The sequence below is a fragment of the Pocillopora damicornis genome, chromosome 3 (assembly GCF_964200805.1).
Source record: "Pocillopora damicornis chromosome 3, jaPocDami1.2, whole genome shotgun sequence".
In the NCBI taxonomy this organism is placed as follows: Eukaryota; Metazoa; Cnidaria; class Anthozoa; order Scleractinia; family Pocilloporidae; genus Pocillopora; species Pocillopora damicornis.
This window is the reverse complement of record NC_142672.1, coordinates 26,563,957-26,582,341: the sequence shown is the minus strand read 5'-3', so window position 1 is coordinate 26,582,341 and position 18,385 is coordinate 26,563,957. Positions and strand designations below refer to the sequence as shown.

Below are 18,385 nucleotides of genomic sequence, written 5' to 3'. Positions count from 1 at the left end.
AACAACAGTAATTCTAAGTTAGAAGTAAATCGGGGTGCGAAATATTAAAACCAAACAGGAATTGGACGACATACATGCAACAACAAGATTTGAGGAATTTTTTTTTCCGTTCCAGAAGACGAAAGCTTGGAAGCTTTTTGTTCTCCCTTTATTGATACAGCTAATTTCAATAACATTGTTAAAAAAAAGAAGCTTTATTCAAGAAGCAAAAACTGAGGAAAAAGGCAAATAAGAATTTGTTTATAGCATAGACACCTGTCTTCTGGCTATATGCCTGCCAGCCGAACAATTTCACACAACGTTCCATTTTCAAACCTCTTGAGAGTATCAGATGCTGTTTAGAGAATTCAAGCGATTCCTAAAAATTGAAAAAATAAATGATATACCAATGAATTATGCTTATGCTAATTAGTATTCGAACTTGGCATTTCTATGACAACGTCACTGATGTATTTTATTAATATTCCCTTACTGCGCCTCTCCCCACGTGAATTCCCGTCAAACTGCACACACTGTCCGTCGTGAGATCTACCCGGTTCAAAATTAGCGGCTGTGAAGTTCACAGGCTCACGCCCCTCGTGTTTTTCATGTGCTGATCATGATACCAACTGTGTAAACATCATTGTGTTCCTCTTTCATTGTGTCTTTGTTCCGCGAAACTCAGTACAATGACGATACTCCTCTGTTATAAATTTTTCCTTGAACTTCATGAACACGGGATTATGGCGTGCTTGGAGCGGAAAAAATGACAAATACCTTCCTGATTCAAACCCCTTTTTTTCCAATTAAATTCAAAGTTCATGATGTGCTATTTTTATTTTTATGCGCCTTGTAACTGCCCTGTATTACATCGTTATGATCTAGGACAATGGATATCTTTCAAAGGCTTCTCTGGCACCTTCTTGACTAACTGACTTTTAACTTTCTGTTTTTTTTTTAAGACTGATACTGTTTTTTGCACTTTTGGTCTCGACGATGCATCTTGGGCGCCATGCCAGGTCAGAGTAATCAGTAGCAAACAAAAATTAGAACGAAAGAAAAAAACTTCCATATCTTTTTTTAGTTTGTTTAAATTGATACGTTCTTTGACCTTACCTCTGGTCGTCCAGGTGAGGAATGATACTCTTTCTCGTTGTAATTAATAAAACAGTCCGGTTAAAGAGTGCTATTTTTAGAGAATGAAAATTCATTTGTTCAACCAGCCTCGGTTCAGACATATTTGACGAGGTCAAGTTGGTAAACGAGGAAACTGTGGCTCACTGAATGAGCAACGCAACACTGTCAATTTGATCGTTGTTGGCACTTTGTAAGCTGGAAACCATGGAAATACAAAAATATTTTTGATTTGATCTCCATTAATTTTCAAGTATCAATTCACTGAAACAAGGGTGGTTCTAATCTCGTACCCAGATCCTACCGTTTAACTGGAATGTAGGCTTGGCCGTGGAAGGTCTGGGTACGGGACTAGAGTGCTACATACCCCGCGCCTTCCATTGTTCGTGCTCATGCCAAGCACTAATGAAAATATAATAATATAATTTTTTTGTTACTTACTAGCATTACAAGTCAGTTTGAAGAATTTAGTTATCCTGCAATATTTCAGGATTGAAAGGATTTTATGAAACTCGACGGAAATAGCTGAGTCATTGAAACACAGCAGTAATTGACTGGGATTAGGGTCACTTGTATCTCGATCAGTTCAGTGCGAATGCAAGATTCGTGGCGTAGCCTCTTTCACCACCTGGGCAGATCCTGAGAACATAAATTATCGTATTTTTCTCTACTTATCACGGAACTGTCATCTGTTTCCATATTAGGAACTGTGTCACGCACTCTGGTCTTTTGTAAAAACATCTGTAATAAGGAAAGATGTTTTTCGTCTTGTCACGAGCGTGGGACAAAGAAAAAATTCTGAGTCCCAATGAGGAATCGAGCCTCAGTCCCTCTCTCTTATTTCCATCTACAAACATCTCTAATATTACGTTTAGTAAAGGTCCCTGGGGTGTAGGGGGCTCTGGATAGAGGTAGTACCTTTGTCGTCTGGCAGCTGCATCCTACTTGGTAGGGTGGACGGGCACACTGGTCCTCATCCATCTCCTAAATCTCTCACGTGCTGGCTCCAAGCGCCACACCCCGGCACACCGCCTCAGCTGGCGGGCTAAACCACGTGAGGGGGTGATGTTTACACTGCATCACTACTAGGCGGAGGAGCTGCTCCAGGCAGCCAACGGCTAGAGGGCGGAGGAGATCTGAAGATCCAACGGCCATGTGTAGGGGAGTAAACCCTTCAAATCAGGAGTGGAGCCCCGAAGGCGGACCAGCGTGCAGTGCTCACTGACTCCGGCAGCTCCTGCAGCCAACCTGGTGCCAAACGCACTGCTCTGCATTCCTTTGGACTACACCGGCGAGGCCGAGAGGGGGGTCCTGTCGACTGGGCAACCCAGGATCTCCACACACTCTGCCCAGGCTTGCGCCCTGGAGAGGTCACTCCAGTGCCGCTGTTCCAGCGACAGAAACAACACGGGAGACAGCAGATACCGGTTATAAGCCCAGAGCGTATTGGCGTGAGCTCGGACGCCAGGGGCTGTCTCCGACGGTGGGAGGGATCTTCGCGTCCCACTGGTCAGCTATCGCCCGCCTCAAGCTGGGCAGCCCCCAGCCAGTAAGGTGCTGACCCGTCACAGTCTGCCTGCTTCAATGGGTGCTTGGAGCTAAGGACAACACCGAAGAGCGGACTGTAAATCCCGCACCAGACAAAAGAAGAAGAAAGACATCAAAGCCGCCAGCGCTGAGACTGGCAACTTGGAATGTCAGGACCATGTGCCCTGGCCTCTCCGACGATCTCCAGCAGATCGATGACGCAAGGAAGATAGCAGTCATCAGCCGAGAGCTCAAGAGGCTCAACATTGACATAGCAGCACTGCAGGAAACTAGACTCCCATCCAATGGCAGCCTGAAAGAGGAGGACTATACTTTCTTCTGGCAGGGGAAAGCTCCAGAGGAGCATCGTGTGCATGGTGTAGGCTTTGCGGTTAGGAACTCCCTACTGCCCTCAGTCGAACCTCCCTCAGAAGGCACAGCCCGCATCCTTTCCCTTCGCCTCACAACATCCTCAGGCCCTGTGAACATCATGAGCACCTATGCCCCCACGCTTTGCTCTACAGCAGAGGCTAAGGACGAGTTCTACAGCCAGCTTGAGACCGCCATCAAGGAAATACCCCCCTCAGAACACCTGTACCTGCTTGGCGATTTCAACGCCCGGATTGGTTCAGACTTCACCTCCTGGCCTCGATGCATCGGCCACTTTGGCGTAGGCAAACTCAACGAGAACGGGCAGCGTCTCCTCGAGCTATGCTCCTTCCATGACCTCTGCATCACAAACACGTTCTTCACCACGAAACCTCACCACAGAGTGTCTTGGCGGCACCCCAGATCCCGTCACTGGCACCAGCTGGATCTCGTGATCACCCGCAGACCCCTGCTGAACAGTGTCCTGTCCACCCGTAGCTACCACAGCGCTGACTGCGACACCGACCACTCTATGGTCGCCAGCAAAGTGCGTCTCCAACCCAAGCGAATCCACCACTCAAAGCACAAAGGACGTCCCCGCATCAATACAGCCGTGACCTCTGTGCCTGAACTACGCGAACGTTTCGCAGATGCCATCCAAGAGGCCCTCAGCGACTGTCCAACTAGCTGCGCTGAGGATAGATGGAACCACATTCGTGACGCTACATACAAATCTGCAGTGGACACTTTTGGAAAGAGAGAGCGCAAAAACCCCGACTGGTTCGAAGCCGGAATCGAAGAACTTGAGCCAGCCATCTCATCCAAGAGAACTGCCCTACTGAACTACAAGAAAGACCCTTGTGAAAAGACTCTGACTGCCCTCAGACGAGCCAGAAGTGAAGCCCAAAAGATTGCTAGACAGTGCGCCAACAACTATTGGCAGAACCTATGTCAAGGCATCCAGACATCGGCTGACTGCGGCAACATTCGAGCCATGTATGAGGGAACGAAGAAAGCCTTCGGCCCATGCGCAATCAAGACTGCCCCTCTCAAGTCATCCACTGGCGAAATCATCACAGACCGTGCAAAGCAAATGGCGAGATGGGCGGAACATTACCAGGAGCTGTACTCCAGGGAGACCGTCGTGACTGACACAGCAGTGGAGAACACGAGCCCCCTGCCAGTCATGGAAGAGCTTGATGACCCGCCCACTATCGAGGAGCTCAGTAAGGCCATAGACTCCCTAGCCAGCGGCAAAGCCCCAGGCAACGATGGCATTCCGCCAGAGGTCATAAAAGCAGGCAAAGAGACCAGTCTTCTCGAACATCTCCACGAACTTCTGCTACAATGCTGGGAGGAAGGAAGTGTGCCTCAGGACATGCGTGACGCCAACATCATCACGCTCTACAAAAACAAAGGTGATCGCAGCGATTGCAATAACTATCGCGGAATATCCCTCCTCAGCATCGTCGGCAAGACCTTTGCCCGCGTCGTGTTGAACAGACTGCAGTCACTGGCAGAGCGTGTGTACCCAGAATCACAGTGCGGATTTCGAGCCGAAAGGTCTACGATCGACATGATCTTCTCCCTGAGGCAGCTACAAGAGAAATGCCGTGAGCAGAGACGCCCCCTGTACATCGCTTTCATAGACCTGACCAAAGCGTTCGACCTGGTCAGCAGGTCAGGTTTGTTCACACTCCTGCACAGGATTGGATGCCCCCCCAAGCTCCTGAGGATGATCACCTCCTTCCACAAGGAAATGAAAGGTACTGTCCAGTACGATGGCTCCTCCTCGGACCCCTTCCCCATCAAGAGCGGCGTCAAACAAGGGTGTGTCCTCGCGCCGACACTTTTTGGCATCCTGTTCTCCCTGCTGCTGCGCTACGCCTTCAGCCAATCCGAAGAGGGCATCTACCTGCACACCAGGAGCGACGGTAGCCTGTTCAACCTGGCACGCCTCCGAGCCAAGACAAAGGTGCGCAAAGTCCTCATCCGGGAGATGCTCTTCGCTGATGATGCCGCCATCACAGCTCACACCGAAACTGCCCTCCAGGAGCTCATCAACTGCTTTGCCCATGCCTGTTCACAGTTCGGCCTCACAATCAGCATAAAAAAGACCAACATCCTGGGCCAAGACGTCAGCACTGCTCCCAGCATCTCCATTGGTGACTGTACCCTTGATGTGGTGGAGGACTTTACCTATCTTGGGTCCACCATCTCCAGCAACCTCAGCCTGGACACCGAGCTGAACACGAGGATCGGCAAGGCCTCAACAGCTATGGCCCGCCTGACCAAGAGAGTGTGGGAGAACACTATGCTCACCATCAAGACCAAGACGCAAGTGTACCAGGCGTGTGTGCTGAGCACACTGCTGTACGGCAGCGAGAGTTGGACTCCCTACACCCGGCAAGAACGCAGGCTCAATGCTTTCCACCTGCGTTGCCTCAGGAGAATCCTCGGCATTACCTGGCAGGATCGCATCCCAAACACCGAAGTCCTAGCAAGGGCAGGAACTGTGAGCATGTACGCCCTGCTAACCAAGAGACGCCTGCGATGGCTCGGTCATGTCACCCGCATGCAAGATGGCAGGCTAACGAAAGACATTCTGTACGGTGAGCTTGCCACTGGGTCCAGACCCACTGGACGACCTTCGCTCCGCTACAAGGATGTGCTCAAGCGGGACCTGAAGGCGGGTGGCATTGCGCCAGCAGGCTTCGAAGCACTGGCAGCGGACCGCAGCGGCTGGCGATTCACCACCATGTCAGCCATCAAGACAGCAGAGCAGAAAAGAGAGGAGCAGTGGGAAGACAAGAGAGTTCGCAGGCGCCAGAGAGCAGAGGCCAACCCATCCCCCTCGGACGACAACGTCTTCGCATGCAGCAACTGCAGCAGGATCTGCCGCTCGAGGATCGGTCTCTACAGCCACAGCCGGCGCTGCAGCTCCACCACAGACTGACCATGGGCGCAACTCCATTGTCTCCCGAGACAGAAGGACGCCAACAAAGGTCCCTGATAGGCGAGGCATAATTAATGTTTGGCGAAGCTGTGATGTTTATGTTGTAACGGTCTAGGACTTTTTTCCGGGAGTTACTACATCACGGGCGACGAGCGGGGATAGAAAAAACGACCCAAATACGAGTGGTCAGCGGTGAAACAACTTTCATACTTCATATATAGACAGATCATTTGTAGTATCAGGAAACAATCGTGTTGTAAAGCCGAAGTGTAAACAGTTTACTTCGCTAAATAAAATGTTAAGCGATTCAAAAGTGTTGATTGTTCATATATCTTTTACTATATAGACAGATCATTTGTAGTATCAGGAAACAATCGTGTTGTAAAGCCGAAGTGTAAACAGTTTACTTCGCTAAATAAAATGTTAAGCAATTCAAAAGTGTTGATTGTACATATATCTTTTACTGCTTTAATAAACAATGAAGGCATCGGTGACATCCGAAAGGTACCAAGAAGAATTAAATGTACGTTTTGTAGTTGCAGAAAACAATCGTGTTGTAAAGCCGAAATGTTACCAAGTTACACTTCGCTACTTAAAAAGTTAAGCAATTTTCCTCAAGCTTTAACTGGAACAATACTTTTAATGCTCTATTAACCAACGGAGGCATCGGGAAAGGCATTGGTGACACCGGGAAAGGCATCAAGAAGAATGATATTCACGTTATGTAACTTGCTGTGTGACGAAAAAAACGTATCTTGACTTGTTCAAAGCATTAATCACAGTTGGCTTCCTTTTCACTTGAATTTTGTATCCACAGCCTAAGATGAGAAATTTAAGATTTCTATCAGCTGAAGTTCTTTTACTGCATATTATATCTATTCAATCGCCCCCAATTCACGTGGAAAAAAGGCAAGTAGGAAAACACTGAGCTTCGAGAAACAGCCATGTTCAGGCTAATGTATTTACCATTCCTTAAATATTTACAATCAAGACCGCTCGTTTAGGAGACCTTTTCTCAAAAGATCCACACGTGCAAATAATGCTGTTTTCCGTTCGAAATGTTTTTCTTCCTATTCAATTGAACAACTGACTTAGCGTTTAAGCCGAGAAAAAAATCACAAAGTTTGAATTCTGGGATGTTGTCCACTTTTGGCTCCATCAAGTTACGATTCTGCACCATTGACGCTCGTGAAAATCTATCTTAATTGACTACCAAGGACTGTATTTCTTATCTTGCAAATTAAGGTCTGTACATGACATTAAGTTCATCATCTGGTTCGTTGTTATGGTCAGCTTTAAAATTTAAACTCTACTTGTGCTGACAAGAAGCCACCCTAAGGGCAGGTGAAATGTTGCGTAAGCGTCTCCGCGAAAGGCACATCCAGACAACTTGCATGGAAAAACTGGCCGCAGCTATCGCACCCAAGCCAATCCTCTCCATCGTCGTATTTGCAAATCTTACAGACCGCGGTATTTCTCCTATAATTGAACAAGAGATATGGGACGTCAAAGAGAGTGTTGCGGCGTTTAAGAAACAATGGTATTTGACACCATCAAAACTTACCAATCAAGGTCATCATAACACGAGCCAAATATGACAGACGTTATTCTTTCCCTTTCCATGTCAACATCGTAACTTCCATTGATATCCAACCCCTCACACAAGCGTTAACTGAGGTCTCGTTTGCCGTAAGGCAGTCGACACTTAAAAAACAAACCAAAAAAACTACAGGCAAAATATTGCCTTTTGTGACAGCATACCACCCAAGGGTTAAAAATTTAAAACAAATACTGATGCAAGAATGGAACCTCATCCAAAATCAGCCACTGCTGAAAACAATTTACAAAACGCCTCCGATTATATCATACAAAAGAGGTAAATCGCTCAAAGACATACTCGTCAGAGCGAAGCTTTAATTAAAGGCTTTTGCGTCGCAAACGTAAAACCACACAGGGGAGTCTGTGTAGGCCTGTCTATGACCTTTTCAATCAATGAAATATAAATAGGTAGTTCAGACGCAGCTTCTCGCAAATCGCGTAAGACTGCCTTTGAAGAAATTTACCATAAACTCTGAAAGACGGCGATTCTTCTCAATTAAATTATCCCTTATTATTCTAAACAGCATATGGCAGTTTGCGGCCTTTCCTTACATCTAGGCAGTTCGGAAAGCCGTAAAACACTAGAACAAAAATTTATATTCCAAATCGGCACCCTTAATCCCCACGGAATCAACGAGCGCTTTTCATTCAACTAATTTATTCCTGTTTTCTCGTCACCACATTCCCACCAATGGCTTAGCTCCACTTCCTACATATAAATCCACACACAACCCACAATTCCTCTAATCGCTCTGACGAAGGGCTAACGCTCGAAACGTCAGCTTTTTTACCCTTTACGGTGGCTAATTTACGTTTTCAACCCAGTTGTTAACACTAAATTACCTGCTATACTCTCCCACCGACGCAGCACCACAGTTTCTTTAGAAACTTACCCCTTTATTCATTTGTCATTTATTTGCTGCGACCACTAACTCTTGCCTTAGAATTTTTCTATCTACAGATCTCACAGCAACGGACCATGCCAAGCTTGAAGAAACTTATCAAGGAGCTACGCCAGGAAATCGTAAGTTACCTTTTTCCTTTCCCCCCTATTAGTAAAGATCTAGCATTCCGTTTAGCCGTTCTCATTTTCGCCAAAACTAGGTTTTGTAGTCACATCCATTTCATCGGCCGTTGCCTTCATTCCAAAGTTATTCCTAAGGGTTTTCGCTCCAATTTTCACACATCTTCTTTTTCTCATTCGAATCAATATCGTCACCAAATTCAGTGCGCCCAAAATTCTTTTTCACGTAATATTATGAGAATCACAATCAGAGCTATGTGCCAAAAACGTAACAAACTCACCGAACAAATTCTACATTGTCGCTCTGAACTTTCCAAAATCTGTCCAGCTGTTTTAGTCCAATCCATTCGTGCCAAAATTCAGGATGCCAATTCTAAACTTTTTAAACATTTGCACCAAATTAAGGCCCAAAAACTCGACCAACTTATCGGCCCTCAAGTTACTAACGACTCATCGCCTGTAAACCTCAAAACTGTAGTTACCATTCCAGAAAATTTACTACTTTCCGATTCAGAAAAGTCAGTTCTCAGCAAGGGCTTAAATTTTGTTCCCATATCACAAAAAACCGACGAATTTTCAGTTAAGCAAGATGTTGAAAAATTCCTTCGCCGCGTTCAGTTGAAAGCCTTTTTTCATGACAAAGAGGATGATTCTAACACCTCGAACAAAGATACTTTCGAAACACTCCAGATTCGAAAGTCTAAATGGACTCCCCCAGAGGGCCAGTTCTCATCTTTAGATTTTTTCCTCAAAAAATGTCGCCACGATATCAACAAACTTAAATTCAATCGTAACACCAAATTTTCCAATCTTTCTTCGGAAGAGTGGTCGGCACTAAAAAGTCTAAAAAAACGCAAAGACATTGTCATTAAGGCGGCCGACAAAGGCGGCGCAGTTGTTGTCTGGCGGGCCGACCTCTATCAAAAAGAAGCTTTGCGGCAACTTTCTGACACCTCCTTTTATGCCAAAGTCGACAAAGACCTCACTGTAATTAACCAAAACATTGTCAAAAATACGATTAACGATCTTATAGCTAAACAAGAATTGCCGGCCACTGCTAAAAATCTCATCATTACTACTCCTAGAACTTCATGTATTTACTTTTTACCTAAAATCCACAAACCTAACAACCCAGGTCGACCCATCGTTTCTGCCTGCAATTGTCCCACTGAACTTATTTCCAGCTATTTAGACAAAATTATGGCACCTATCGTCAAAACTCTACCGTCTTACATTAAGGACAGCCAACACGCACTTGAAATTTTTCGTGACTTTAGTTTCCTCGACCAAAACAAACTTATTTTCACCATGGATATAACATCTCTTTACACTGTCATTCCCAATGACGAAGGTCTCCGGACCCTCAAACATTTTTTTGATCTACGCACTGTTAAAGAACCTAGCTCTGAAACACTGCTCCGTCTGGCCGAACTAGTACTCACACTCAATTGTTTTTCATTCGGTGGTAACTACTACAAACAAACTAATGGCGTGGCCATGGGTACTAAAATGGGACCCAGCTACGCCAATCTTTTTGTAGGTTTTATCGAACACCAATTTTTTAGCCAATACCACGGCCCAAAACCTCAACTCTACGGCCGCTACATTGACGATTGCATCGGCGCTACCTCCTCTACCAAGGAGGAGCTCACTCAATTTATAACCGCCGTCAATTCTTTTCATCCGGCTCTTAAATATACCTGGCAAATTTCCGACACTTCTTTAGCTTTTCTAGACATCAAAATTTCAATTGAAGGCAACGGCTTATGTACTAGTGTTTACTACAAACCTACAGATTCACATAGTTACTTGTTGTATTCATCCTCACATCCATCACACGTCAAGAACTCCATACCTTTTTCACAGTTTCTCAGACTTCGCCGTTTATGTAGTGACGACTCTGATTTTTCCGAAAAATCAGAGGCAATGAGCCAGTTTTTCGATAAACGCGGCTATCCTGTTTCTGTCGTTCAAGCGGGCTACCACCGTGCCCAACTAATCGATCGACAGGCAGCACTACAAACGGCTGAGAAGGAGAACACTGACCGCATTCCATTTACTCTTACATTTCACCCTCACAACCACGCAGTCAAATCTATCATTCTTAAAAATTTTAAATTACTCCAAAACGATTCAGAGACTGGCACTATCTTTTCGCAACCCCCACTTATTTCATTCAAACGCGACAAAAACATAGGCAACTTTTTAGTCAGGAGTTCATTTCAAACCTGTGACCAATCTGGAACTTTTAAATGCGCTCGCTCAAGATGCAAAACTTGTCCTTTCATTCATAACGTAGAGAAAATATCGGGACCCAAAAGATCTATTAAGATCATTGATCACTTTACGTGTACCTCCGCCAATGTTATTTACTGCATAACTTGCACTTATTGCAATAAGTTATACATCGGCGAAACAGGAAGACGATTGGGTGACCGATTCCGAGAACACCTTCGCGATGTGGAAAGAAATGACAAGGACGCATCCAAACCAGTCGCTAGACACTTTAATCTTCCTTATCATTCTAAACAGCATATGGCAGTTTGCGGCCTTTCCTTACATCTAGGCAGTTCGGAAAGCCGTAAAACACTAGAACAAAAATTTATATTCCAAATCGGCACCCTTAATCCCCACGGAATCAACGAGCGCTTTTCATTCAACTAATTTATTCCTGTTTTCTCGTCACCACATTCCCACCAATGGCTTAACTCCACTTCCTACATATAAATCCACACACAACCCACAATTCCTCTAATCGCTCTGACGAAGGGCTAACGCTCGAAACGTCAGCTTTTTTACCCTTTACGGTGGCTAATTTACGTTTTCAACCCAGTTGTTAACACTAAATTACCTGCTAAATTATCCCTGAATTAGGAGAGTCAGGATAGGAAACCGGGATCTGTGCACTTTAAAACACTGAGAGATTATATACCTATTTGAGAAAATCTGTTGTGGTTTTTCTCTTTTGAATGGCTTTCTGTAAGCATATAACACGTGGAGTTCAATGGCTGAAATGAAACTAACAGATCATCCATCTCTGCTCTGTTTCCCTCGAAATATCCAAAACAATAATTGCCTTCAACAGAAAAGCCATTGAGATGTTCTTTCAAAAAGTCGATCTCTAAATCTCTTAACATTGTTGGCTTTTGGTCTTCATCCATGGCAAGTTCCTGCCAAATTTGATTGACATTTTTGACAACCGGAAATCATGATACTTTTTTTTCATCACGCACGTCACGCAGCTAGCTACAAACCATATATATAATTATTCTTGGTGCCTTTCCAAATGCCACTGACTCCCTCTCCGAAGCCTCCATTGTTTATTAAAGCAGTAAAAGATATGAGTTCAATCAACACTTTTGAAAAATTGCTTAAACTGTGAAGTAAACTGTTAACATTTCGGCTTTACAACACGATTGTCTCTGGAACAACAAATTATATGTCTCTATATGAAGTACAAAAGCTGTTTCACCGCTGACCGCTCATATTTGGGTCGTTTTTTCTATCCCCGCTCGTCGCCCTTGATGTAGTAACTCCCACTTTTTCCGGTCATATGACGAGTCGTGTCGATTGTTACTGGGGAAGAGGAAGAAGGGAGAATGAAAATATGACTGGACGTGTTCACCGTCTATGATATCGCTACACCCTTACTTCAGCATAACGTAGGTGAGCAGGGTTGACTTAAAAATAGCCTCAGACTATGCGAATTTCGGTGATTTCATGTTGTTGTTTTGAAGATGTACGAAGTTGTAAACGCTCGTGCTGAGCTATTGTTCTGCTCACCAGATCTTTTGTTTTGTAACCTCCTCGTCGTCGTCGCCCTCGCGTGGTTTGCTTAAGTTCCCTTTTAAGTAAGTACTACAATGTTAATCCTTCAACTCTAAAGGTCTGATTGTTAACCCTTTACATCCTAATACCAGTATGCATGTTCTCTATCCTTTGTATCATAGATTTCTTAAGATGCTTACAATGAGAATTTGTCTAACAATTGAGAGTTTCTTTAGTTGGTGATCATTTCCTTTATTCTTGTGACCACCATGTATGATTCAGGGGAGATATTGTAAGGAGAAATTAGATGTTAGTCACTTCAAGAGGTAAAAGGGTTCATTTTCCGCTCTATCTGCTACACATTTTCTTGCAGATTGGTTTCGAGAATTTAATTTTAGATCAAGGTAACAACTTCGACCTGAATTAACTCGCTAAGAGAGTCAAATGTGTAAAGCATACGTAAGAGTTCGTCCTGTAAATATTACTTGACTAACCGAATTATAATCGTTGCGTACGTGTTAACATTATTCGATCCTCTCTTCTAGTACTGTGGTTTGTGTTCTCGATAATATCACGTTATCAGGCAACGGTGAACTCCTGGACTTGTATCGGTTGATGTGAAAGTATAAAGGTAAGAAGATAATGTTTGGAGATGAAGTGATTGAGCTAGCATACTTTAAATGATTTCAAGTCTGAACCCTAACCCGAAATGAGAAACAGTTATAGTGTCGACTGATCACTTCTCATACGAACATAAATTGAAATTATTACTGACCAAGCTTAGTCTTGTTTCCAAATCTTTGCCATCATTTTCAAATATGATGCCACCATCAAGATTATTGAGAGGGAACCACCACGATTCGTGTTGATCACATTTAATGGAGCCCTCGAAAGGCTTTGAATGAGGCTATAAAATGTTGAAATAGGATGTTGTTCATCTGTTTTATTTTAGTGCTATTCCTCTCAATCGATCTCTATTCATTTAGCAAGATAATACACTCGTTATCTGTAATTTGATATTTATTTAGAGTATTCAATGTAGTTTTTAAGGGGAATTTTTTCCCAGAATAATGAGTAACGCAATCCACTTTATGTAACAGATGAGCAATTGTTTAAAGAAATGAGTCGCTAAGAGGGTCAAATGTGTAAGGCAAACGTAACAGTTTAAAACATTTCCTGTGTCTTGGTGTAGTTGGTGTTCCAAAAAAACAAACGACACAGTATGTATCTTGCGATGAATCCGAAAACAAAATCATTTCCGCTTGCTTCTGTCTTGGTTTATCATGTGATACCACTTTCACTTTCGATCGGGAGTTAAATACTCCTTAGTTGCTGCCGTAGGAAGCTTCATATTGGGAAACGATCGATGGTCTTTGGTTCGATCGTTCGATCCATCGTTCGCATCAGGAAACAGCCAATGAAAAAACCTGTTATATGATGCTCTCTGGCCAATCAGCAGCCGTGTTATAAGAAATTGACATGTGCTTGCTCAGCAGAAAATCGTGCTCGCTCAGCGGAAAATCGCATGTGCTCGCTCACAGCTTGAGTTATCTTTTTTAGTCGATCGGAGTCAAGATTTACGCCTATTTCCAGGTAAGTTGTGGCATCTGTTATGATTACTGCTATTCGAGGAAGCATTTTGCAAGGTCACAAAGCTTTCAGTGAGCATTCTAGAGGCCGACAGTGTGCATTTATGTCACTTGCAGTGTGCTGACGCTCGATCAGCGGAAGATCGCATGTGCTAGCAAGTTCTCTTGTAAATTGTCGATCGGAGTCAAGGTTTACGCTGTTATACCTTCTGTTTTCGTTAACCGATATTTTTGTTGTCAATTTTAGCAACTACTACAACTATATTATATTCGCAAAGAATATGTAACCATTTGCAAATAAAATACGTTTTATTTTTTTTGAAATTCTCATTGTCATATTTGCAGTCAAACATCTCTAACGGCAGCACTCACTTCTCAATGAGAACTCCTAGTTTAACATTATCTTGTGTGAAAACCACATTTTTTTGAAAATAACTAGAAATCGTATAATGTAAATATTACTTGACTCAACGAATTATAATCGTTGCGTACATGCACTAATTTTTCAATCCTCTCTTCTAGTATTGTGGTTTGTGTTTTTGAGGTAGTATTGCTGTTAGCGAGAAACAAATTTGACATTTATTTCGGTGTCGCGTTTGCTACTCTCACCTTACATTAATATAATTTTACTTGGGCAAATAATTCAGATTTTTAGATGTATTAGTTGATCAAGCTAAGGTTTACTCTGAGATAGTTTAGAGAAGACTATTTATGTGAGATCTTTTCTTGCTATTTTAAAGCTTATCGAAGACGCTGTCTGGGTACATTTTGCTGTAGTCTGACCTAGTTCTGTTTTTTTTCTTTCATGAGACCCTTTTGCTGTATGAAGACTGTCAAAAGATTTGTTCGTTATACGGCCCTATGTCCAGTTATCATTCTTTTATGTCAATTGTATAACCTCATCGTGGATGGAGTAAACCACCTTAGCGACACTGCAATCATAATATTGGTTGTAACTACTTTAATTGGTATGGTATTTCTGCGTATTGCTAAGTACCTGCTGGCACGGTGTTTGGTAAGTACACTAGAGGAAGGTGTTCGGGCTTTAGAAAACTGTTAAACATAATAAGTTCCGTAGGAATGAATTAATTGTTTTCGCTTTTTTTAATTTAAAAAAACTGATTTTTTTTCTGAGCATCTCTTCTTTGTCTGAGCAAAGTGAAGAATGATGCGCATAGTTTTTAGAGTTAGGGTTACGTTCTTATAGGAATTACGGCAACAGAGGGGGCCATGAATACAAAGTCACCCTTTAACTCCCAGTTCAAATTTGTCATTCTCCTTACTGTCAACCATACAATTCTTATAATGTTAGTTTAGAGAATTTAGTATTGGATCAACTAATTATCTCCAAATTGATATTTTTCTTTACTCTCATCACCTATCTGGTTGATATTGTATCGATATTGTAAGGAGAAATTCTGTCTCGGTCACTCACGGGAGTTAAATGGTTATCTTAGGAGCCATGGGGGATCTAGGTGCTGCCAGAGTTTCAGTCAAAAGAAGAGAGATGTTTTGAACTGAACGAACAACTTTAATTTTTGCAAGAATACTAATAATCGACAGCCGCTTCAGCGTCGTCTGGCAATATACAGAAAAGTAACATTTGAAGTGCAATAAAAGTCATTAAAAGAAGCTGACTTGGCTTCAGTGTGATGGAAATCATATTTATCAGGAACTTAGAGATTACCATCTTTCGGGGAAGGATACACCCATGTTCACCTCTACGGGAAACCATCTTCGGCTCTCGTTTCAACCCCATATTTACAAATTGTGGATCCACCCCAGAGGACAAGTTACAGTTACTATAGTGACTTTGAAACACAAGGGTCGATGTATGTTTTTCCTTGCAGAGACTTTGCTTCCCTGTCACTTGTGGTCACAGAAAGTTAGTTTTCACCGGCAGAAGTTCGGAGACTCTTAAAAACATCCTAATGTCAGTGGACAGTGATGTACCCTCCAGAAGTAAAGTTGAAGAGTTCCAAAGAAAAAACGCTCTACCCTTTCTGGAAGATTTCAAAAGTTCTCTAGAGAAGTATGAGGCAACAACAACACCATTCCAGTATATTTTCACAGGGAGCGTAGAAGAGAGATTCAGCTTCCCGCTAATGATGGTAAAGGATGCTCGCTGTGTATGTGGATTGTGTCCATCCTATGACATTGGCCCTTTAACATCGGATCTAGACGTCATGTTTTTCTGTGGAGAACATAAAGCTTCATTTGCAGGTCAAGAAGATATCTTCGTCGAGTATCTTATTCCCGAGAATAACGGTTTCACTGGCTATGCTAAACTCACTCAGCTCACTCCTGGCTTCCAAGAGCGTGTTCTAAGTTCTGAATTTGTCATGCGCGGAGCGAGAAAGGCCATTCTGTGGACGCGTGCTCTAAATCTACCCAGTATTATAAAGCTTTGTGGATTGAACATGTGCGCTCAAGTATCACTTCATTTGAAAGGCCCAGCGATGAAATTTCGCTTGCTACCTCTTTTCGAAGCTGACATTACAGTTTCTGTCCAGTGCCCCGAGTGGCCAGCTTTGAGTGACTGGGGCAACCGAGCGAGATTTTGGCCCAGCATAGCTGACGTACACAGAGTAATGTCACTTGGCTGTCATCTGGTGGCCAAACCAGCACCAAGTGATAAGAATAAAACAAGTTGGCGATTCTCATTCTCTTTAGCAGAAGTTGAACTCTCAAAACTTGTTCCAGACACAGCAAGGAAATGCTTCATGGCTATGAAAATAATCTTGAAAGATCATCTTCAACCAGTTTGGCCAGCAATCACATCTTACCACTTGAAAACCGTATTCCTAAATACTCTGGAAAAGGTTCCAGTGGGTTTCTGGGTTGAGGATAACATAGGAGAATGTTTTATGACGTTGCTAGCTGAGCTTCGTGATGCTTTTCATTCCAGGAATTGTCGCCATCATTGGTTCAGTTCCGTTAATTTGTTCGGTGGAGGAGGGTCTTCCTTTTGCTTTTTTTCCAACGTCAAACAATTCCAAATCTTGGGTAACAAGGTAGAAAGAATCATGTGCAACCCTGCGCCATTCCTTTTTGACGATGGTTGTTGTTGTCTGTCGCCATGTTGTCTCCGAGTGCCACAAAACAACTTCACCCGAAGAAGCACTGAGCAGCTGCTTGCTGAGTATGAAGAAGTTGCCTTTCCTAGTGATGTCCAATGTTCCGCTAAAACTCACGATCCCGTCAGCAATTCATTACTTGGTTCCTCGTCTCCCAGGTCTGAAGCTGAGCCTCACCTCAGCAGTCAGTGCATTGATGATCAACAACAGTTGAACACAACTGGGCCAGATCATGTTGTCCTCTCTCTTCCTCAAAAACACCTTCATGAGGAGGACCACACTTCCCACACTGGTTGTGATGAAGACCGAGAGTATTTGGTTCCCGTTTTAGACGTTTGACATCATTTGAACATACTTACAAAATACTAACGACAATTTTTTTAAATCAAGGAACACATAGGCTTGTTAAGAAGTTTATTTCAAACAAGTAAGATAAATCGGCAAGTTCAGACGATGTATAGACCTATTATTCGACAAAGCAAGCAACTAGCAAACAACATTTACTTTTACATTGACATTAATCTGCAACTTACATGGTTTTAACATTGATTTTTTATTTTAATTTTGTATTCATTTTTGTCGAGCATGGAACAAAGAAAATCAAAATGACATTATGGTGAACTCGTGGATATACTACAGAATTAAATCAGAATATACTGTCATGTTACTAAAAGCTAAGGAGGGTTTGCTTAGTCAATCCAAAAATGTTGACACCTTATCTTGCTGTAGCTTTATTCATTTTAATATTTTTGTGATTAATAATAGTAATAATAATAATGATAATAATAATAATAAAGATTTTGTTTCAGGAGGGTGGCACTTAATAGCCAAAGGCCAATAAACTTGTGGTCTTACAAGTATTATCAGACTTTTACAAAGGGCTACTGACAAATAAAAACTAACTGAAACAATAAATCCATCTACAATTATATCATCACCCATTAAAAATAAAAAAGTAAAACAAATGAGAATGCATTTTTTTTGCATGCAAAATACTTAGAGTATAATACATGGGCGCGCGTAGATATGGAATTTCTCTTTGAGTGTTCAACTCGATAGCTCACGAGTGAGCGCAGCTAAAGAGTGACACATCGAGTTGAACACGAGAAGAGACATGAAAACCATACTTACAAGCAACTATGTTTATTTTGTTTATCATATAAACATAATATAGGCCTTTACCGACACGGAAAGTTCGTTGGCGGTAAGGCTCTACGCAAAAAGTACGTTTAATCATTGCAAAACAAACAACGCCCAGGGCGTAACTTTCATTTACAAAATTCTCATTAATTGACTTTTTCTTCACCGACAAAAGAAATCTTTTCGGGTACGCCACCAAAATCGGCCAGCGGCAAATCTTCCA

At 42.8% G+C, this 18,385-nt stretch overlaps 2 protein-coding genes across 13 annotated transcripts; one reads left to right on the top strand and one right to left on the bottom strand.

Moving 5' to 3' along the window:
- Positions 1-6,419: 6,419 nt before the first annotated feature.
- On the bottom strand, positions 6,420-11,889 carry LOC149049103 (uncharacterized). 2 transcript variants are annotated; one of them, XM_089199313.1, is made up of 2 exons: positions 11,521-11,889; positions 6,420-7,444 (listed from the first exon to the last, which is right to left on the bottom strand). In XM_089199313.1, exons 1-2 carry the CDS (start codon positions 11,747-11,749, stop codon positions 7,275-7,277), a joined length of 399 nt encoding a protein of 132 aa, XP_089055439.1. In that variant the 5' UTR covers positions 11,750-11,889; the 3' UTR covers positions 6,420-7,274. The 2 variants fall into 2 exon arrangements, with proteins under 2 accessions (XP_089055439.1, XP_089055440.1); XM_089199314.1 differs by lacking the exon at positions 11,521-11,889 and adding an exon at positions 7,530-7,892 and having other exon boundaries at positions 6,899-7,444.
- Positions 11,890-12,075: 186 nt separating this feature from the next.
- On the top strand, positions 12,076-17,987 carry LOC113684327 (uncharacterized). Of its 11 annotated transcripts, none has more exons than XM_089199297.1 (5): positions 12,076-12,254; positions 12,375-12,439; positions 12,902-12,987; positions 14,756-14,960; positions 15,796-17,987. In XM_089199297.1, exons 4-5 carry the CDS (start codon positions 14,769-14,771, stop codon positions 17,359-17,361), a joined length of 1,758 nt encoding a protein of 585 aa, XP_089055423.1. In that variant the 5' UTR covers positions 12,076-12,254; positions 12,375-12,439; positions 12,902-12,987; positions 14,756-14,768; the 3' UTR covers positions 17,362-17,987. The 11 variants fall into 11 exon arrangements, 9 of the variants coding, with proteins under 9 accessions (XP_089055423.1, XP_089055428.1, XP_089055426.1 ...); XM_089199302.1 differs by having other exon boundaries at positions 12,099-12,250; XM_089199298.1 differs by having other exon boundaries at positions 12,127-12,250; positions 12,326-12,439.
- The last annotated feature ends 398 nt before the right edge of the window (positions 17,988-18,385 follow it).